The sequence below is a fragment of the Cervus elaphus genome, chromosome 14 (genome assembly GCF_910594005.1).
Source record: "Cervus elaphus chromosome 14, mCerEla1.1, whole genome shotgun sequence".
In the NCBI taxonomy this organism is placed as follows: Eukaryota; Metazoa; Chordata; class Mammalia; order Artiodactyla; family Cervidae; genus Cervus; species Cervus elaphus.
In genome coordinates, this window is record NC_057828.1 from 4560374 (window position 1) to 4580613 (window position 20240).

The window sequence follows — 20240 nt, forward strand, 5'->3', positions numbered from 1 at the left end:
CTAATCATAGTAAATGGGTGTGAGTAGGGGAGAAGCAGGAGGGTGTCCTTGGATCCAGACTTCTCTGCCAGGGACCAGGGGGCAGAAGCCACAGACACCGAGATTCCACTCAAGAGAAGCAGTTTTCTGTCAGAGCTGTTTCACGGCTAGAAGGGCTGCTTCATGAGGTGGTAGTTCCTGCCATGAGAAGTGCCAGGCATCAGATGGATGGCTGTTTATTTGGTGTACCACAGAAGGGCTTCCTGTATCAAGTGTGAGGTTGGGCCTCTGAGGTTTCTTCCAGTTTGGAGGTTTTCTAGTGTACTGTGCTCAGGACCTTCAGGAGAAATTTCTTGGATTTTTTTTTCCCTAGGAGAGTCACTTGTTAATTCCTAGTATATCTTGCCTCCAAGACTCAAAATATCATAATGCCTAATCATAACTTTGTAGACACTGTAGTCAAGTAAGTACTTGGGCAAGGGTAGCATTATTAACACCTCTATGATAATATAAAGTTCCAGTGTGTGCTTGGCATGTAGTAGGTACACAGTAAGTGTTAGCTGTCTTCCTGTCCCTTCCACTGTTCCTTCTTTCCTTTCTTCCTTTCCCTCCCTTCCTCCTTTCATTGCCCTCATCTATTCAGTTATTTGCTCAACAGATATTTATTAACTACTATAGTAAGCAAGGCTTCGTAGTAGGTATCAGAGCAGTAGTCATTCCTTCAAGGAGTTCCGTTTCTAATGAAAAAGAAAAAATAAAGAGATGATTCCAAAACAATATTAAGATAGCAATATGCTCTGGGTGCTTCTGGAACTCAGGTCAGTTATGGAGCAGTAGGAGTGATGGGAGTGACTTTCTCTGCTGGGTAACACCTGGGAAGAAGCTTGAAGGCTAAGTGGGAATTAGCCAAGAAGAAGCATTTGTGTGTGAGAGGGGAAGGGGGTGGGTCTGAGAAAGACAAAGATTCGTGGGTATGAGGGTTTTGTACATAGCTGAATCTTTTCAGAGTGGGGAGGGAGGGGTGTGGGAGAAATGGAAGAGGTGGGTTTAGACCCTGGGCTGGGGCTAGCTCATAAGGGCTTTGCAAAATACATTATGGAGCCAGCCACAGATGGGAGGGGCCAGGGCTGAGAAGGTCTGGCAGTGCAAGAGGCATCTTGTGTTGAAGCCTTATAATTTCCTATGTTCCCCACACCATGTTGGCACCTAAACCTAAAACAGCATTGCAGATTGATTTCTGGATTACCCTCTGCCCCCTCTATACTTGTGAGAAGTGACTGGGACTTAAATGAATTCTACAATGCTGCCCCTGCCATGAACTCTGGCATCAGTTCAGGAGGTCCTTAACAGAAGACGACAGAACCATGCATGTTCCCTTTTGTGATTTGTGCAAGTGAGTGGCCCTGAGAAAGGGGCCCAGACACACATCTCTGAGCATGCCTGTTTGCCCACCCCAGCCCAGGCCAGGCTAATCCTGGCTGAGCTCAAAGCCCACTCTGGCTGTCCGAGTTTCCTTTGCAGCTTGGTTTGGAGGAGGGACAAGTTCTGCTAGGATTCTGCTGCTCTTAGGGTGGAACAACTTCTAACCATCTGGCTGGAAAACACTTCCAGAGCCGAGGCCCCAGGGGAAGGCTCTTTGGGCTCGGGGTGACCCACTTGATGCCACTGTGGGACCGCCGGGTTGTAGGGATGTTGTGTGGAGGCTCCAGGAAGAATGGGTGGTCCCCTCAGGCCCGTGGGCTCTCCTGTGCTGAGGTGCCTCCTGCTGGTCTGCTCTCCGGTCCTGACCCAGGCCTTGGGAGGAGAAGCAGAGGACCTAGCTGATACGCCGTCTCTTCCATTCTAGTTGTACTACTAACAGACTCTGAGCTCGGTCTGCAGGAGCCCATGGTGCCTGCCAAGCTGGGAACCCAGGCAGAAAAGGACCGGAGGCTGAAGAAGAAGTAAGAACCACAGGCTAGGCTCTGCCAGGGTGGGGTCCAGCCCTTCACTAGGGGGTCGTCCCCTAGGACTGCCGTGGGACTGAGCTCAGGCAGTCAGAGCCCAGCAAGGCCCTATAAAGGGCCTGAGTTGGCCTGGTCTAAGTGGGGGCTGGGAGATTGTTGTTAGGATGACCTGAGCAACGAGACAAAGGTGCTTTGGGAGAAGGAGACAAGTGTGCTACCACCCAGCACCTGGGATCTCTGACAGAATAGACTAAAATATCTGTGTTTCAGGCCATGTGCAAACAAACTGAAAGCCCTCACCTCTAGGAATGGAGAGGTGTTGCTCCTCATGTCTTCCTGTTACGCTGTTTCAGCCATAGAGCAAAGGTGGCAGTCCTGTGATGGGGAGCTGGGGTAATGGGAGTCCACATCTTGGCAGAACCCATGGTCCCTGAGAGTAAGCATGGTTGAGAAAGAAAAAAGGACTAGTGAGTCTGTTGTTGTTCTTCCTGAAAGACACCAGCTGCTTGAAGATGCCCGGAGAAAAGGAATGTCCTTTGCCCAGTGGGACGGCCCTACTGTGGTCTCCTGGCTAGAGGTAAACCTGGGCAAAGGGAGTCCAAGTCTACTCGGGTCTGGTGGGAAGGATGCGTGGGAAAGGACAAGGACTCCTTAGGCAGAGGGGTGGTATTTCTAAAATTTTCCCAGCATGTTTCTCTCCTGCCAAGTGCAATTGCCATATCTAGCACTTAGCTAACACTCCTTTCCCCAAACATACACACCTGTTACTTTGGAGGACATAATGGATGTTACATTCTGATGTTTCTCAGGTGGCTAAGTCTGGGAATTAATCATCACTGAGCCATAAGGCTTTCACAGGTGGTTTCACTTTTCCTATAGCTATCCCCAGGAGCTGATCACCCATGCAGTGTTGGTAAAATCCCTTCACCTTCCCAGGCTTCAGAGGTTTCACCTGTAAAATGAGAAAAAGCATTTGGTGATGGTCATCATGTCTAAATTCCTCTGCTCTGCATTTGCTATTCTGGGACCATGGATGAGGGCTGACCATTGCCTATCAGTATTGAGTGAAGCCCAGATCTCAGAGAAGGGGCTGAATTTACTCTCTGTGCCTCATATCTGCAGCTCTGGGTGGGGATGCCTGCTTGGTATGTGGCAGCCTGTCGGGCCAACGTCAAGAGTGGCGCCATCATGTCAGCCCTATCAGACACAGAGATCCAGCGAGAAATTGGCATCAGCAATGCCCTGCACCGTCTCAAGCTCCGGCTGGCCATCCAGGAGATGGTGTCACTGACCAGCCCCTCTGCCCCGCCCACCTCTAGGACTGTGAGTGGCCTCTCCCTCACCTAGAATATTTTCAGAAGCCCCAGAATAGTGTCTGCAAAGTTTCCCATGGGTCATTGGGAAGATGGTAGCATTGAGTCCTGCCCCTTACTTCCTGTCCCCACAGAGGGTCCCACCTGGCCTCCAAGAGGTGGTAGCACTGATTCAGCAGGATCTCAGTAGGTCTAATTCGCTGCCTCCCACATATCGCCCATGAGCTCCATCTCCCCAATTCTTCCTCTGCCAGTAATTCTAGATCTTTGGGCAGAGTTTGCAAACAGGGCCTTTGTGGGAAGCAGAGGGAATAGGGCATTTGTAAATTCTGGCCCTCCAACCTTTCCAGAAGAATGTAAACTTCTCCATAGAGGCCTAGATGAAATCTTTCACTGTGGTCCATCTCTGTGATTGGGTCAGTCCATATACCAGATTCACACCATTTATTCATATTCATTCAGAAAACATTTGCTGAATACTTCTATGTGCCAGACACTGTGCTAAACAGTGCAGACACGGTGATAAAAGAGAGCTGCTCAGAGCCAGATGCAGAATTCTGGGCTGGGCCTGTGGTAGGACCTGGGGAAGGCAGTTCTGTCCTTGTCCTTGGGGCTCTCAGCCTAATGGGGAGCCTAGACACCCCTACCCAGGACCAGCTGGGTTTCTTCTCTGCCTGCAGTCTTCTGGGAATGTCTGGGTCACCCATGAAGAGATGGAAACTCTGGCAACATCCACTAAAACAGTGAGTCAGGCCTTGGGTCCCGGGTCTGGGGTTAGGACTGATGACTTGCATGAGGATGAGGGGAAGGTTATAGGAAGTCAAAGGCGGCTGCAGCTGATAGAACCCCCTGAGATTGTATTGAAAGATTGGGATCCCTGATGTTTGATGGAGTTCTGCTCTCAGAGTGGTGGGTTGGTGGGAAAGAAGCGAGAATGGAAACAGTTCGTGGGGGTGGGGGTGCATCCCAGGGGGCTCACAGGCTCACGCTAGGCTCCTGATGTACTGCAGAAGGCTTGGGAGCATCTTGCCCCACTACAGGCATGAAGCCAGTCTTTGCCCTTGCACTGGATCCTTGGGAGGAACAGGGAGGGTGATGAGGACCTGGGAACATGGCTGGCTGTGATTCTGCCACACACACATTTGATCCCCTTTCCCTGCAAACACAGGCATGTGCACCAGCCTTCTGTGCTAAAACTATCCCAGCAAGCTTTCCCTAGTCACCCATCCTGCTGGTGGGGTGTCTGCTCTTTCTTCCTGATGGGGCCGTGGGTGGAGGCTGCCAGGTTTCTTGACTTTGCCTGTTTCCCCCTGACATGCTGCACTTGTTCCCAGGACAGTGAGGAGGGAAGCTGGGCTCAGGTAAGACCCTGTCCCCTCATTCAGAACCAACCCGCAGCAGTTTGGGGTGGTGTTCTCCCAGCAGGTTTGCTCCTGGAGGACTCTGAGCCCTGGTCTTTTAGGTCGCTCTTCACACGAAGAGCCCTGGGCACAGGTTTTCTCCTCTGCTGAAGCCCCACCTCCTTCCTTCCTCAGTCCCCTTTCGTTACCTCTGATTTTTACCATGGCAGGTGAGGAGCCTTGGATGGCTGTGCCCCCAGCATGCCTGCCTCTTCCCCTCAGTTTGACACCCTTCCCAGGAGCATTGAGATCATTTGTATGAATCCTCTTCCTCTTCCTGACCCTCTCGGGGGTACCCCTGGTGAGCTTAGCAAAGGGCTTTCATTCATTCACTTAGCAAGGATTTATTGAGCAGCTACTAGGTATTAGGCCTTGCTCTACAGAAGTAAGCAAACTTAGCCTCCTGGGGTTTATATTCTAGTGGAGAGATAGACAGTAAATAAACAAATAAATGGACAGTACGTCAGGTAGATATGAGTGCCATGAATTAAAATGAAGCACAGAGCAGCACTGTTTATACCTACTGGGCAACAGCAGCAATAGTAGACTGGACTGATCAGTTACAGTATATTGTCACAGTAAAACTCTGTTCAGCAGAGGAAATAAATGACTCACACATATAGTGTAATGTGAAAAGTGTAAGTCCCCAAAAGATTTTCTCTTAAAACTCACAACCAAGCAAATGTAATTATATTATTTAAAGAAGTACACATCAGTGACCATAAGAACAAATAAAACATTTTCTCAAGCAGGGGAATGATAGAAAACTCAGTAGAGGTGTTTCCTCTCAAGGGAGCAGGACACAAGCTGGGGAAGACACAGGGATGGAGGCTGCAGTGGATGGATGTTAACTTCATTTTTATGCTTCACAATGAACATACGCTGCATATATTTTATATGCATCAACTATTTTTATAAAAGATAATGAAGATAAAATTTTCATTTCTAAAAAAATCAGATTAGGTAAGGAAAGAGTGATGGGGGTTGCCATTAAAATTCCTTCTAAGGATAGATGGTCAGAGAGGTCCCTGCCTGCAAGGCAGGAGGCAGTGGCTAACTGGAGCAGGCCTCTCAGAACCAGACTGGGTAGGGGTGGTGCACGTGCTGTGTTGGGGGGTGGGGAGGCAGCATACAAAGGACCTAGAGGATTTCTGGAGAGACCACAAGCCTTAGAGAAGAGCGCTGGCTATTCAGGCGCAGCTCACCTTACTTCATTTTTTTTTTTTTACATCTTTAGTCAAACACAATCCCTTGTGGACCATATGAAGACAGTTTCCCAAGAAAGACTGGCTTTCTTAGCCACTCTGCAGGTTCTCTGTAAAGCAGCCTGACCCTTTGACTTAGCAGGCTTGTGGCTGACTAATCAGGGAGGCAAGTCTGCCTTACAGCACCACAAATGCCTTTCAAAGTTGATGGGAAGGATTTCCTATTATTTGCTGCCTAGATAGATGCTTCTGTTCATTACTGTAGATAATTGATAAGTGAGTGTAAATACAACATTTCAGGATTTTAAAAATTCCATTAAAAATCCCCACCTCCCACATATACCAGCCTCTCAGTGAAAGTAAGCTGAGATTTTATTGAATTGGAGTAAGGTTTCTCTCAACTATATGCTAGCTGCAACCTGCTGACACTGCCTTTGCCCCCATCCTCCTCCATCTTGTCCTCCAGACCCTGGTCTATGGGGATATGAACCACGAGTGGATTGGGAACCAGTGGCTCCCCAGCCTGGGGCTCCCCCAGTACCGCAGCTACTTCATGGAGTGCCTCGTGGATGCTCGCATGCTGGATCACCTCACCAAGAAGGACCTGCGGGTCCACCTGAAGATGGTGGACAGCTCCCACCGGTGAGCCAGGCTGGAACCCAAGGCCACCTCCCAGCACAGGTCTCCCCCAGTTCTGGGGGTCTGTCTCCAGGAATAGAGGTGCTTCTTTCTTTACCAGTTTGGGATAGTGACAGATCTCCATTTAGGGAAAGTCAAATCTTTGTCTCCACTGCAATTTGAGGGTTTAATCCTCTCACCTCCAGCTCATAAAACACAGTCATTTCTTTTTAGCTTCACTTGGAAAAATTTCCTCATAGATATGAATTTAATTTCTTGTCACTGGGCTTGGTGAATTCCCTACATGTATCCCGAGAAGACTCATATTGAACCCAGCATCCATTTTAGGTGCCTGATTCCTTACAAGATCAGAGGAAGGTTCTGTCTGAATTCTTGCTCTGCTGACATTCTAGATCTGAGCCTCTCAGCTTTAAACATACATCCTTTTGTCCAGGAAGTCATCCAGTGTTCTTCTCTTTGTTGACAGATCTGTGCAAAAGTGTCTGCAGTGGGGATCACCAACTGGTAGCCTGAGGGCGGAATTTGGCTCACTAATGTATTTTGTTTGGCCTACCTTATATTTTTAAAATTATGACTTTAGTTGCCAACATTTAAACACTAGGAAATATTACACAGAATTCTGGATGTCCGGCTTCTCCTGAAAAACAGGATCATGGAAACAACCAGCTGGAGCTAGGGAGGCAGCCCTCCTAAAACATAGGTATCCCCCAGGTCCTCCCAGCCCCTCCAGCCTGCTTCACTCATTTGAAATATATGCTTGACCCCAGCTGGCATTTGCATGGGAGAGTAAAGTAGGTGGTAATAGTTCCAGGAGTTTATAGTTTTTAGGAAGTCCTTTTTAACATTGAGCTTCACATCATACCAGCCACCTGAGCCAGGTCTATAGCCTTGAGTGGTTAATGTGTCAAAGGTTACAGCTGAGAGTGTGTGGCTTTTCAAGGTTCTATTTGGACTGCAGGTGTCCCTTGGTCTCTCCAACTCATAAAGAACAAATTATATTTGGAAGAGATTAGTTAGCCTCCATATTTTTATGGGTGAGGAAACTGAGGCATAGAAAGGAGTAGCTGCCCAAGGTCACTCAGGGATACTATCAGAATGCAAGTTTCCCGACGCAAACCCAATTCTCTTGTCACCATGCTGGAGAACCTCCTGTGCTGGGGCCCTCAGCTGTGTCTGCCCTCCCCCCTCACCGCTGGGGCTGAAAGGCGCTCTTTCGTCTCTGTCAGTCTGGGAGGCTGCCAGACCTAGCTGCACCTGTCCCCGCTGAGTGATTGATGGGGCTGGGGAGAGAAGGGCCATTGCCCACCAAGCTGGGATGTGCCTCGGCTGCTTCAGGATCCGGTAGCCCAGCCCTGCCCAGCCTTATGGAAGTCTTCCTCTGACCCTTTGCCCAGGTCCCAGGAGAGACTCTCAGCCTATACACACGGTTCCAGACGCAGCCCCAGATCGTTGGTACTTCAGAGTTAATGAAGCATGTCTACATTCCTTACTACCTCAGTTATGTCTATAACTGCTTTCATTCCACTCAGTGTTTCATAAGCATATTCTCATCTTTTAAAAAAATGTTTTTTAAGTTAAAATTTTTTAACAATGAGGAAGGGATATTTAAAAACTTCTTTCACAGATGGAGAAAACAAGTCCAATAGAGATTGAATGTCACCAGGTCTCAGTCAAGTGGCTGCAGAATGGGGCCAACATTCTTTCTTGACACCTCACTGAGAGCTCTCTTCCTTAGACCATAGTATTCTATCGGGCAGGTTTCCATGAGAATCTCCAATTTTGATAGAACACACACGCACAATAATCAGCAGTGTCCTCCTAAGAGTGGTACCATTGTTGAGTGCCTCTTATATTTCAGGGGCTGGGCTAAACCCTATCAGACAGGATCCCCTTTAATGCTCATGGTGATTCTGCAGGAGAAGGACAACCCCCATTTCACACATGCCGAGTGCCACTCAGCTGGAGAGTGCCACAGCCGGCATTCAGACCCAGGCTGACCTGACGTGAAGGGCTTTATATTTCTGCTACACCATACAGCAGCTTTTTGAAAGTCATAGGAACTGAATTGAAATTATAGTAAGATTGCAATTAGACAGAGGCATTTCCAGTTAGGAGGTCTGTGTGCATCTGCCCTCCTTCCAGGGGACCAAAAGGCTTAAAGGGCATGAGCCAGAAAACAGTTCCTAGAAATGGTGTCTCTGAGCTATAAGGGATTTTCTTCTAGGCAGATGGGCTACCTGGGTAGAACTGAGGTAAGAAAAGTAGGGAGCAATCCAGCATAACTCAATCTCACAAAGTAATGACGTCAATGATAGTCAAAAGCAGTTGGAGTTGGGAGAGACCTATTTTATTCCTCCACTTTATAGATGATAAAATCCAGAAAGGCTGAATGACAGGGTAGTGTTCAAGTTTAAAGAACACTACAAGGAAAGCTGCTCAAGGTGGAATGAGCTGCATTGAGAGGTAGTGAGTTCCCTGTCACCAGAAGTGTTCAGGCACAGGTGTTCATAATACTCAGAAGGTTGCTAAAGAGGTGAAGCCTGCATTAGGTTGGAACTTGGACTGATAGTGTGTGGGGTCCCTTCTACAGTTTTTGGGTTTTGGCCTGGCTTAATCATTTTTCACTGAGTACGTACTATGTACCAGGTATAGTGTAAAGTACTTTAATAGTATATGTGAATTATTTCATGTAATCCACTTAGCATTTATGATGTTTACATTTATGGACTGTGTAAAGCACCATTCTAGGGATTTAAGATACATCAGTGAACAAAACAAAACTCCCAGTTACATTGTAACTGGGAGACATAGCAAGGAATTATAAGTATGAAGAATATTAATAGATAAAAGGTGGTAGGAAAAACATTAGACCAGAGTAAGGTGGGTTGGGAATATGGGCTGGGGGTGATGCTGGTGATGCAGTTTTAAATCAGGTGGACAAGGTAACTACTCAACTTGAAATACATTTGAGCAAAAACTTAAAGGAGACAGGAGAGTGAGCCATGTAGCAGTCTAAGGGGGAGGGATGTCACAGTCAAAAGGAGCAGCCACTGCAAAGGCCCCAAGGCACAGAGGCCAAGCAAACCTGCCGTGTCTGAGGAACAGCGGGGCTGTCAGTATAGGGGAAGGTCATACCATAGGCCGTTTTAGGGACTCAATGAAATGGGCACACAAAAGAGTATCCCAGGGGTCTTTGTCATTTCAAACCCTGGAAAGGGAGGGACATGTTGCTATCATTCAAAGAACCTTCCTTCATCAGTCAAGCTCTGGCTGAGAGGGAAGATGGGTAGGGTAGGCAGCGAGAGGGAAGTAAGCCTGGAATGGATCATGTCTAAGCCCTGGGGAAGGCGGAGAAGGAGCAGGCGGGGATGCTCTTTGTGCTGGAGGATGTAGGTCTTGATGTGCTGTGACTGGTGCTGGATATGGGGCAAGGGAGGTAGAAATGTGACCCCACTGAGGCTCTGGCTCAGGGGAGCTGTGTGCCTGCAGAACCAGTCTTCAGTATGGCATCATGTGCCTGAAGAGGCTGAATTATGACCGGAAGGAGCTGGAGAAGCGGCGGGAGGAAAGCCAGCATGAGATCAAGGGTAAGCCTGTCGGGTTCGGTGGAGCCTCCGCCGAGGGCTGTGGAAGCAGCCTGGGGGGACGAGGGCCTGCCGCAAGGACCCGGCCTCTGGCTGTGGGAAGAGAGGAGATCCAAACCTGAGAGGGAAGGCAGAGCCTGGAGGGAGACACAGGCTCTGCCCAGAGGATGCTGCCATCTGTTGGAGAAGAAACAGCCCCTGCCCAAGCAGCTGCAACAGTCCCCACCCCACACACAAGACAGGGCCACCAACCAGACAAATGCAAGGATGTGAGAAAGTGCTCAGAGAACTCGGTGCTGTGGGTAGGGTTTGACCAGAAAGAAAGGCAAGTCTTAGGAGAGACCCTGGAGGTAGAAAGACTAAGAAAAGGGCCATTCCTGCCTAGGGACAGGGGATGCCTGATACAGGGGCTCTGGGGAGAAAGCCTATTGGCCTGAACCTGCAGCCTGGCAAGAATGGAGTGGTATGGGATGGTTCTCCAAGAGCTCAGGTGCCAGGGAGGACAGAAAGAAGATGTGGAAAGTTGAGGGCGGTGGGAGTGGGTAGGAGCCAAGACAAACAGGGTCGACTGGGGCTCTGGGTCCAGGAACCTACATTTCTGTCCCTAGAGAGGCCTTGGCCACACCTGTCTCTGCTCCTTTTCTGCCCCCACCCTCCAGATGTGCTGGTCTGGACCAATGACCAGGTAGTTCATTGGGTCCAATCTATTGGGCTCCGGGACTACGCAGGAAACCTCCATGAGAGTGGTGTGCATGGCGCTTTGCTGGCCCTGGATGAGAACTTTGACCACAACACACTGGCCCTCGTTCTCCAGATACCCACACAAAATACCCAGGTGGGCATCCTTGTCATCAGTCTCAATCTCGGTCTCCCTTTCCTCTTGCTTTCTCTCCCTCTGATATGCATAGGTTTCTGGATTGGTGGGAGGCCTGTCCTAGAGGGCATCACAATGTCCTCAAACTTCCAAGTGGTCCTTGTGCATAACCAAGTTCCCTAGGAAAGAAGTATTCTTCACTAACAGAACACGCTCAGCACAGGCCTGGTGCCACTGCAGTGGGCACCTCCGTCTCCTCCCAGCTACGTCACTGCAGTTGAGACTTCTCCTCGACTTGCTTTTTTGACCTGACTATTCATAGAGGAAAACGAATAGCCCTAGCCCTAGGGCCCAAAAAGACCAGAGAACCTGTATCTCCTTTGTTTCCCATCCTAGGGATCTGCTTCTGGGTCCCTAGGTTTAAGAAAGCTAATTATACCAAATAACATAGCCCAGAGCTTCTCCATGCCAAGGCTTTGTCTCCCTGTCAACAGCTCAAAAGATTAGACATCTCCTTCCATTACATTTCATATTTATTATGGAGCTATCATCTAATAATATATCTAAATTTTCTTGAACTTATTTATGTTTGACCTTTTTAACTTCCTGTGGATAATGGACTCTAGAATTACTACCTGTTGTGTAAAGTACTTCCTGATTTTATTTCTCCTACATGTAACTCACATTGGGCTTCCCCTGGGGACGAGAACTGCCTCATCCTAATTGTCTGTGATTTGGTAGAGATGTTTGTTTTTGACTAGTTCTACTTTCTGTCATTTCATAAACCCTGATTGTGCTACCTCTGGGTCTGAGGCTTTGTCTCTCCAGACAGAGTGGTCTTAATTCTTTTAGCCTTTCTCATATAGACTTGTTTCCATGCCCTTATCATTTTAGCTACCCTTGTCTGGACTGTTTGCAGCTGTCATCTATCTTCTGAAATTCAGCCACCAGAGCTGCACAAGCTATTCTGGGAACAGACGAGTTTTTGCTTGTGCAAGGTGGTGCTGAACTGTCTCGTAACTTTGGTGGTGTATTGGCCTTTTAGGGGTGATGGCAGCACACAAGCCCAGGGTGTCCTGTAGTCTCTTTGCAGTGACCCATCCCCACCAGTCAGAATGGATCGCACAGATTCCCCTTGTTCTCCAGGAAGAGCTGAGATTTTCCCCACAAAATGCAATTTCTACATGAATGTCCACCTCCAGCTTCACTGGTCGCCTTCTTGCCCACTTATACAGCTTCATAGTCATTTTTCACCACCCAGGGGAACAGTGTCATCTGGATACTTGAAAATTAACTGTGCATCTCCTTTTTGATCATTTATAAAAATATTATGTTCCCATTACCAACAAAGACTGTCCTCACAGAATTCTGTGGTTAGTGTTTTCTACTCAGAAATGGGCTTTTGTCTTGATTCCTGTCTCTACATGCATCCAGCTTTTGTGGGTAGCAGTCCATCTGTAAACAGTAGCAGGGCTACCCCTCTGTTGCTCTCTAACCATTCTTATTTTTCTGACCCATTCATTTAGCTTAGCTATTAAGGGAAGTAGGATCTGATCCAGTATGGAATCCTTCATTAAAAATGGTTAAAAATATCTGGCGGCAATTTTGAAAACTTCCTTGTTTCTGGCATTTCTCAAATCTCCTAGTGAGTTAAGGTACTAGGAGGCCTACAGAAGGCCTTTATGCCCCACGCAGCATAAGGGCTACCGATATCCATGACTGAGCAGTCTCCTAAGTTAAACTGTTTATTTGGAACCTCACAAAATACATTTATATAATCTAAATAAATTAAATCTTTATTATCCATGCTCTCCATGCATATTTACCCCTTCAGAGTGGTAGTATGCCATGATATTCCCTTACAGACAAACTGTTGGTTTTTTCCCCCAGTAGGTGAAGCCTGTCCATCCATGTGTTCTATAGTTGTTGTTTTTTTTTAATTATAGTTTTCTAATTAGCGCCATAGGAAAAAATCCTAAGGTTTACAGTTTCACTTGTAGGAGGACACCAAGGTCAGGCCTAAAGGAACAGTATCAAAGGCCAATGGGAAAACCCCATCTCCGCCCTTGTACTCCGTAGGAAACAGGTGAAAGATGGTATTAGAAGTCATTAACTATAGCCCCTCCCTACTCCCCCTCTCTCACCTTGTGGACTCTAGGCACGCCAAGTTTTGGAGAGAGAGTTCAACAACCTGTTGGCTTTGGGCACAGACCGGAAGCTGGATGATGTGAGTACCTGGCTGTGAACTGGGGACCTTGAAGATTTGGTGGTCACTGCTGGTTCATTGAAGTTCATGAGTTCTTCTTTCCTTGGGTTGATGACTGGTGGAGTAACCTAAAAGAGGACAGCCATAGAGGATGGGGATGATGTCAGGGGGTTGAGGAGGCAGAAACATGCCTAGCAATAGGCCTAGAGAAGTCTCTATGAAACTCCTTCCTTGAACCTCTAGCATTTTCGAACTCTGTGCCCCAAACCTCCTAACTACAGAAGCTCAGAGGTTTCCCCCAAAGGCCATCTCTTTGGGATCATACCTTTTACTGTATCTCTTGCTGCTGCTGCTAAGTTGCTTCAGTCATGTCCAACTCTGTGCGATCCCAGAGACAGCAGCCTATCAGGCTCCTCCGTCTCTGGGAGTCTCCAGGCAAGAACACTGGAGTGGGTTGCCATTTCCTTCTCCAGTGCATGAAAGTGAAAAGTGAAAGTGAAGTCGCTCAGTCGTGTCCAACTCTTCGCGACCCCATGGACTGCAGCCTACCAGGCTCCTCCGTCCATGGGATTTTCCAGGCAAGAGTACTAGAGTGGGGTGCCACTGCCTTCTCTGACTATATCTCTTAGACCTCCTCTTTTCAGTGTTGTCAGCAAAGCACATCTCCAGCCTGTTCATAAAGTTTCCAACCTGTCCAGCAGTGTGATTGTTATGCTGAGGTCATTCAATGACAGGTTTGCTCACATGTCCCTCAGTTCAGTGTGACATAGTTAAACACATGGCCCAGGCTGCCATCATCCCAGCTTCCCCTCTAGTTTTACTCATATACCCTGGTCACTGAAGAAGCAGTCCCTTCCAACTAGATTTTGTCAGGCCTTCCTCTCAAGTTTAGGCTGGACTGTTTCTGGGCACACTCCTAAGCTCTGGCCATAATGCTTCTGTAAGAGATGCCCACTAACACACAGGTTTCCTGAGGACACAGTCCCCTCAGTGCCTGCCTCGTCTCCCCTTCCTCCTCCCTACTCACTTTCCTATCATCAGCCTTGCCTGCCCTCCCGATCAGGTCCACCTTAGCTGCCTTGATTCCAAACAAGTTAAAAAAGAGCCCAGACTATTTATTTTTAATTTCTCCATCTTCAGTCAGATCTGCTGATTCCCATTTTCTGTGCAGCTTCCCTTTGTTTGCACCCCTACCCCCATCAGTGCCTCTCTTTAGACTTCTGGGCCTCCTTATGGGACACCATTAGCATTATCTACTTATCAGTTAGTCTTTTCTTGGTTGGGTTTAACAGAGATAAAACCTGTTTGTGGAATGACTACTCTGCCTGGGTAGATAGGACACACTCAGAAACACACAGAATTTGTAAAGGGGTGTTTTCTTCATAGAGGTACCCTGAAATTTGGAGTGTGTTATTTACCATATACACACACACACAAGGAGATAAACTGCCAAACCCCACTAGGTGTCCCCGTTCTGAGATCTGAATCTTCCCAATGCCCCTGCAAGGAGGACCTTCCTACTTATTTCCCATACACCAGGATCTAGGCTTTCTTTGATATAGTTTTCTCATAAATCTTTGAATGATGCTTTATAATTTAGAAAGCTCTTTACTCCTTCAATCCTGACAAAAATAGTCTTTGAATGCCTACTCTGGGCCAGGCATTGGGCAAAGCATGGTAGTGAAGTGATGGCAGACATTTTATTTTATGCTAGTAATAATCACATGAGACAGGTTATTATCCCATCTTACAGATGAGATTGAAGATCAAAGAGATAACTTGCTGTCACAGGTAACTTATCTACAGTCATAGGCTGGTATGTGGCAGAGCAAGACTGGAGCAAAAGTGTATCTGATTCCTGTATTCTTTTTCCTACATTCCATTGCCTCCTAAAAGTGGAGATACCAGGCTTCAGACATTGAGGTGGAGTTATTGAGTAGGTGATATTATCTTGGCAATGTAGTGGGCTTTCTGGGATGCAGCTGGGTGTAGGGCTGGAAAGAACTGATTCTTTAAAAGGAAGCTTAAAGTAGAAGGCCAAGTCCCATGAATAATATGAGATTTGGGGCTGTGGGGGAGTGGCAGGGGGGAGGTTGCAGATCCAAGAGCCCGCCTCCTGTCCAGCCATCTAGCACATCATAAGCAATCTTGGGCTGTCTCTTGGAGCTGTGTTCTCTGACAGTTCTGATTCTCGGTTTCCCTTCTCAAGTTTTAAGGCCCTGGAGGGCTAGATCCAGCTCTCCTGTCCGTGGATAGCAGGACTCAAGGGAGATGAGGAGATGGCAAACAGAAAGAACACCTGAATGTTAGAGGACAGGGGAGAAAAACAGAAACAAGACCTTAGTGTTGGCTGAAGGTGGAAATGGAGAGAAAGCAGGCAGAAGAGAAGGGTCTCAGGACTAGGATAAGGAAAAGGTCATGGGGAAGACAGAAATGATGAAGAAAGTTCCTCATAAACTCAGGGATGGGATGTGTGCATAGGGAGCCAGCTGCCATTTAACAATTATTTATTGAGTGCCTACAGTGTTCCCAGACACTACTCAGAAGCTGGGGAATATATTGGTTGAAACAAAAGAACAAAATCTCTGTCCCATGAAGATTAGAATTTGAAAGTGGAGGTGGGGGAGAGAAAGGAAGACAAGAAGAAGAGAAATAAATTGATGACATAATCTCATCAGTACATTTTAAAATGCTATGACAGAGATACAACGTGCTAAGAACTGATGGGAACATTTGCCCTACTTGGGGCAGGAGAAGCAAACCTAATGGGGCTGGGAGAGGTTGTTGAGGTGAGAACTGGTGGGTTGGTGTCTCTCAGTCCGGCTGGTAGCACTCTATCTGCACCAGTTCTGCCAACACAAGGGTTGAGGGGTTTTAGGCATGGCTGCCAAGGAGGGTGGATGTGGGCTCCAAAGGGTGGGTTGGGAGGCTTGTGCAGAGGGACATCCTGTAGGGTTATGGCTCTGGGTGCCCTTTGGCAGAATTAGTTATTTTGGAGACTTGGCTGGCAATAGAGCAGGCAGATAGCAGGGGGCTGTCCACTGCCTCCTTGGAGGAGCCTGTTCAGATTGGCCATCTACCTGACCTAGCCCTGTCACTGCTCTCCCCGGATCCCAGGGGAGAGGCAGCCTGCACATTTATAGATAATGAAAGTGAAGCTCAGAGAGGTCACCTGTGAGGGTCACATAGCTAGTAAAATGGAAGCCAGGTCTCCTGGCTCCTGACCCAGCACTCCTCCAGGACACTGGGGCTGCAGCCAGAATGAGTCTCCAGAAGGGCAGGAAGGAGTGCACGGAGGCTGGCTGGTGACCACTTCCCATGCATGAGGCTGAGAGGAGGAATACCTTAAAGGTCAGTGGGCATCCCAAGCCCACTTTGAGATGATTGAGGCGACAGGGAAACTGAGTTAAACTGCAGGATGTCAGATTCAAACAGAGGGGACCCCACCTCGCCTAGAGACAGGGAACTTCAGAATCGCAAGGACTCTCCGGAGCCATCCTCTTCGTTCAGTCATTTTCCACAGGGAAAGGCTGAGGGCCGGAAATGGGACGTGACCTTGCTCTCTTGTTTCTGAAGGGAAAGGTGCCCCTAGAACAGGCACTGCCTGCCCTCCCAGGCAGGGAGGGAGGGCGGCTGTAGCGCCCTAGCCCCGGGCCTCTGCGCGCCCGCTCCCCACCCCCACCCCCGTGCAGGGGGAAGAAAAAGGACTCCGCCGCGCGCCCTCCTGGAGGAAACGCTTCCGCCCGCGGGACCCGCACGGCCGCGCCCCGCTCAGCGCCGCGGCCGACACACTCCCGGCAGCCTTCCGCACGTCCGCCGTGGGGCCCGTGCCGCCTCCACCCCCGCCGAAGAAGATCATGCCTGAAGGTGAGGGGCAGGCGGGGCGGGGCAGGGCAGGGCCGGCTCTGGCGCTCAGGCGAGGCCGAGGCGGGGCGTGCCGCTCCGGGCGGGAGGGCCCCACCTGCTAGCTGTGCGCTCACTAACCCTTCGCTCTGCGTTCCCCGGCGGCTGTCCGGACGGCGGGGGCGCGGAGACTGGAGACGCCAGCAGTGCGGACCTACTCCTGCTGAGCCCGCCTCCCACCCCTGGTCCTTAGCGGCTGTGCCCGTGGCTTGGGGTGAGGGGGCCCGGCCCGGGGCGCAGGCGCTCCGCGGCCCGCCGTCCTTGGGCTCGAGGCCTCCCAGCGCCTGTGGCTGGCGGGCCGGCCCTGCTGCTCCAGCGCTGCTCGCACCCACTGTCCCGCTTGCCCTTCCTGTTTTCTCAGGCCTTGGGTGCTTCGCGCTTGCAAGCACGCCGCAGATACCTTGCAACCCGTCTCCCAGGGGATCGCTCCCAACTCACCGTGCAAATGCCTTTCTCTCTCTCTCAGCTCGCTCCCACTATCTCTACGGACACATGCTCTCCGCCTTCCGGGACTAGCCACAGCCCCCGCAAGGCCAGCTTCCTCCTGCTTGGTATCACAGGCTCGGATAGACCTTGCTGTCCTGCTGGTTCCCCTTAACTCCCAGAGCTCTTAGTCTCCTCTCTCAGAATATATTCGTCTACCCCTCAGCATCCCGCTACCCCAAGTCCACCGTGTGTCCCTCGTAAGGCTCTCTGGGATGTGTCCGGGTCTCCTGGTGGTGTGAGGCAGCCAGGTCGTCCGTGCTTGTGGGTCTGCGGCAGGGAGAGGAAGGCAGCTGGAGATAGATGGACTCCGCCTTCCGTCTTCTGCATCTAACAGGTCTGGACTGCACACTCCACCGGAGACCAGGACGCAGCACCAAGGGCTGGGGTGGCCCTTCCAAGGAAAGGGAGCTTCAGACTTATTGCTTGAGTTACTTGGCATTCTGGTTTCTGTCTGTCTCTTGGATGCACTAGATGGTCTACGTCTGCTTTTGGCACCCCCACCATTTTCCCTCCCCCGACTCATCCGCACCTTGTAGCTGCTGCCTCACCTTCAGGACCTCTTTGGGGGCTAGGAGGAGATGTAGACGGCCCTATTCTTCCTCAGGATGATGAACCTGGGAAGAAGGAAGGCTCAGATGGAGATTCTAGGCCCTGGTTTAAGTTGAATCCCAAACATCAACATAAGCATGGGGAAATTCAGCCCTCCTGCCCAGTGAGAGGTTGCAGGCAGGTCAGCTAGAGGGAGGTCCGATGTCCTGTGGTAGCTCTAAGCCCAAGTGGCAGTGGGAATTGCCTCCTGCCCCAGCTCTAGGGTAGAGCTGCTGCTGGGCTGGTGGGAGAAGGATCTTGGCTCTGGGGCAGAACAGAGCTAACCATGCGCTGCCAGCTATGTGCCCAGTATTTCTTCCCTTGATATCCCCCTCTGACCCACTTCTTTGATAACCCCAGCCCTTCAAAAATGTACCTAATGAGTGGATTGAGTATATATTAATACGTTGACCTTAAAATCTGGTTTGGGAAAAGGGTAATCTGAGGCTTCCTCCCCCTGATCTCCTAGCAGGAAAATAAAGCTTCCCCTTTAGTGAATCATGTCCTAGGTCCAGGAAATCCAGTGTTGTTGAAGACTGCCATTCTCCTGCTTGTCCCCAAACTGTCACGCTTCATTCAAGGTGCTTTTGGTGTGCAGGGGCTGCCTCCAGAAATTCCTGAGACCTGCCCAGTCTCAGTTGCTTGCCCCAGCAGCATGGTGGCATCTAGGGCTGAGGGATGTAGGTCCTGGTTTGGTAGGAATGTCATTTCCAATAAATTCTCCTTCTTCACCCACATACTCCTCCTGTCAAGATGCTTGAAAGTGTTTGGAACCCAAATTTAGGGTGAGTTGATGGAACCCAGAGCTGCTTCTAGTGAGAGGAGAGGAAAAGTACCTGGGTCATGTTACCTGGAGAGGGGCCAGTGCAGTGCCAATCTTCAGGTGGCTGAGCAGCTAGTTTGCAAGCTGATGATTTGGGTCTGAGTAGGGGCTAGTCCAGCAGGTCGGATGAGGGGTCAGAACCCCGTCTAGAAGGAGTGATGGAGCCTGGGGCAATGCCTCACTTCCAGCCTTCTGCTGCAGAGTGCTGGGGCTGGGTGGGCTTCCATGTGTCTGGGCAAGATCCTCACCTGCCCTTGCTCTCATTGTTGCCTGCCCTTCCTGTCTGTCAGGCCACTGGCAGTGGAGCTGGAGGTGTTCTTGAGCAGAAAACAAGTCGGATGGAGAGAAAGAGCCCCGGTCTCTGGGTAATGCATGTTAAGATTATGGAAGAGCCCCAGATTCCTGTGATTGATGAACTCACAGTTGGAGACCATAAGGCCATCTGATTGCTTCAGGGAACTCTGATGGGCTGGCTAAGTGGGAAATTCAGTCCCAGCTTCTCCTCTGCAACTTAACCCTATCTTAATTGGTTATGTCATAAGGCAGCAGCTAGCAGGATCCAGGTCTGTTCAGAGTATCTTGGGATGTATTTCAGCGAAGTTATGCATACAGTGATGGAAGGTTCTTGTCTTGGTGTATCTTCTGCCTCACCATCAATATATTTTTTATCTGGAGAGTCACCAGTGACCCATACCGCAGCCCCCCCCCCCGCCCCCCCCCCCAGCTTCCTGTGTCTTATCAGGTCCCTTCTCAGCACTGTACTGGCTCCATGCATCAAGAATGGGTGGATGGGTGGGTGTATATGAGTGTTGAGTGTGGGTGTATATATACCAATAAATAAACTGGTCTTGAGACAACATACACATGGCTCTGGTCTTTTTTTAAAAAAAAAAAACTTCAAGCTTACCTGATACATCTAGCTTATTCCACAGTCCTAAGGGCTGCTGTATGCTGGAATGTAAATATCAGAGTTTTTCAAACTTGTAGTTAGTGACCTTCTATTTACTTATGTAACCATGGAATTGGTAGGTTAATGGTTGGGTTACTTGTTCCAAGGTAATATAGGAAAAGGAGTAAGGAGTCCTAACTGCTGGGATTGATTTATTTCCTTCTCTTCCTCTGTACACACCTGCTTCACTATCCTCATAGCCTTTCACACTGATGCCAGAGCTACTTATCCTAAACACCCATCAGTCGTATCACTGCTGTTCAGTTATGTAGCAACTCCCCAGCACCTCTAGATCTGAGATTCAAGTCCTTGGGGCAGGACAAGAGGCTATCGTGACTTTTTCCCGTACCCTCTCTCCCTCTCACCAATCTTGAGTCAGCTTAACTCAGAAGTGTGTCTATCCAG

General features: G+C 49.3%; 1 protein-coding gene and 1 long non-coding RNA gene across 20 annotated transcripts in view; one reads left to right on the forward strand and one right to left on the reverse strand.

Annotated features, from left to right (window-relative positions):
• PPFIA4 (PTPRF interacting protein alpha 4) overlaps nucleotides 1-19743 on the forward strand; it is a 53506-nt gene extending 33763 nt beyond the window's left edge. For 7 of the 17 annotated variants that reach the window (XM_043924707.1, XM_043924695.1, XM_043924694.1 and 4 more), the window contains 11 exons: nucleotides 1826-1922; nucleotides 2421-2502; nucleotides 3048-3248; nucleotides 3919-3981; nucleotides 4573-4599; nucleotides 6310-6485; nucleotides 9972-10069; nucleotides 10726-10901; nucleotides 13039-13107; nucleotides 16779-16953; nucleotides 17810-19743. In XM_043924707.1, the coding sequence (XP_043780642.1) occupies nucleotides 1826-1922; nucleotides 2421-2502; nucleotides 3048-3248; nucleotides 3919-3981; nucleotides 4573-4599; nucleotides 6310-6485; nucleotides 9972-10069; nucleotides 10726-10901; nucleotides 13039-13107; nucleotides 16779-16953; nucleotides 17810-17946 (1301 nt within the window). In that variant the 3' untranslated portion in view covers nucleotides 17947-19743. The other 10 variants (XM_043924700.1, XM_043924705.1, XM_043924702.1 and 7 more) reach the window with 10 other exon arrangements.
• LOC122708326 lies at nucleotides 26-17498 on the reverse strand. 3 transcript variants are annotated; one of them, XR_006345121.1, is made up of 5 exons: nucleotides 17428-17498; nucleotides 13025-13214; nucleotides 2687-2877; nucleotides 2226-2355; nucleotides 26-716 (listed from the first exon to the last, which is right to left on the reverse strand). It is a non-coding gene; the product is annotated as an uncharacterized LOC122708326 (long non-coding RNA). The 3 variants fall into 3 exon arrangements; XR_006345120.1 differs by lacking the exon at nucleotides 26-716 and adding an exon at nucleotides 1656-1773; XR_006345122.1 differs by lacking the exons at nucleotides 26-716; nucleotides 17428-17498 and adding exons at nucleotides 1656-1773; nucleotides 17071-17201.
• Nucleotides 19744-20240: the final 497 nt, after the last annotated feature.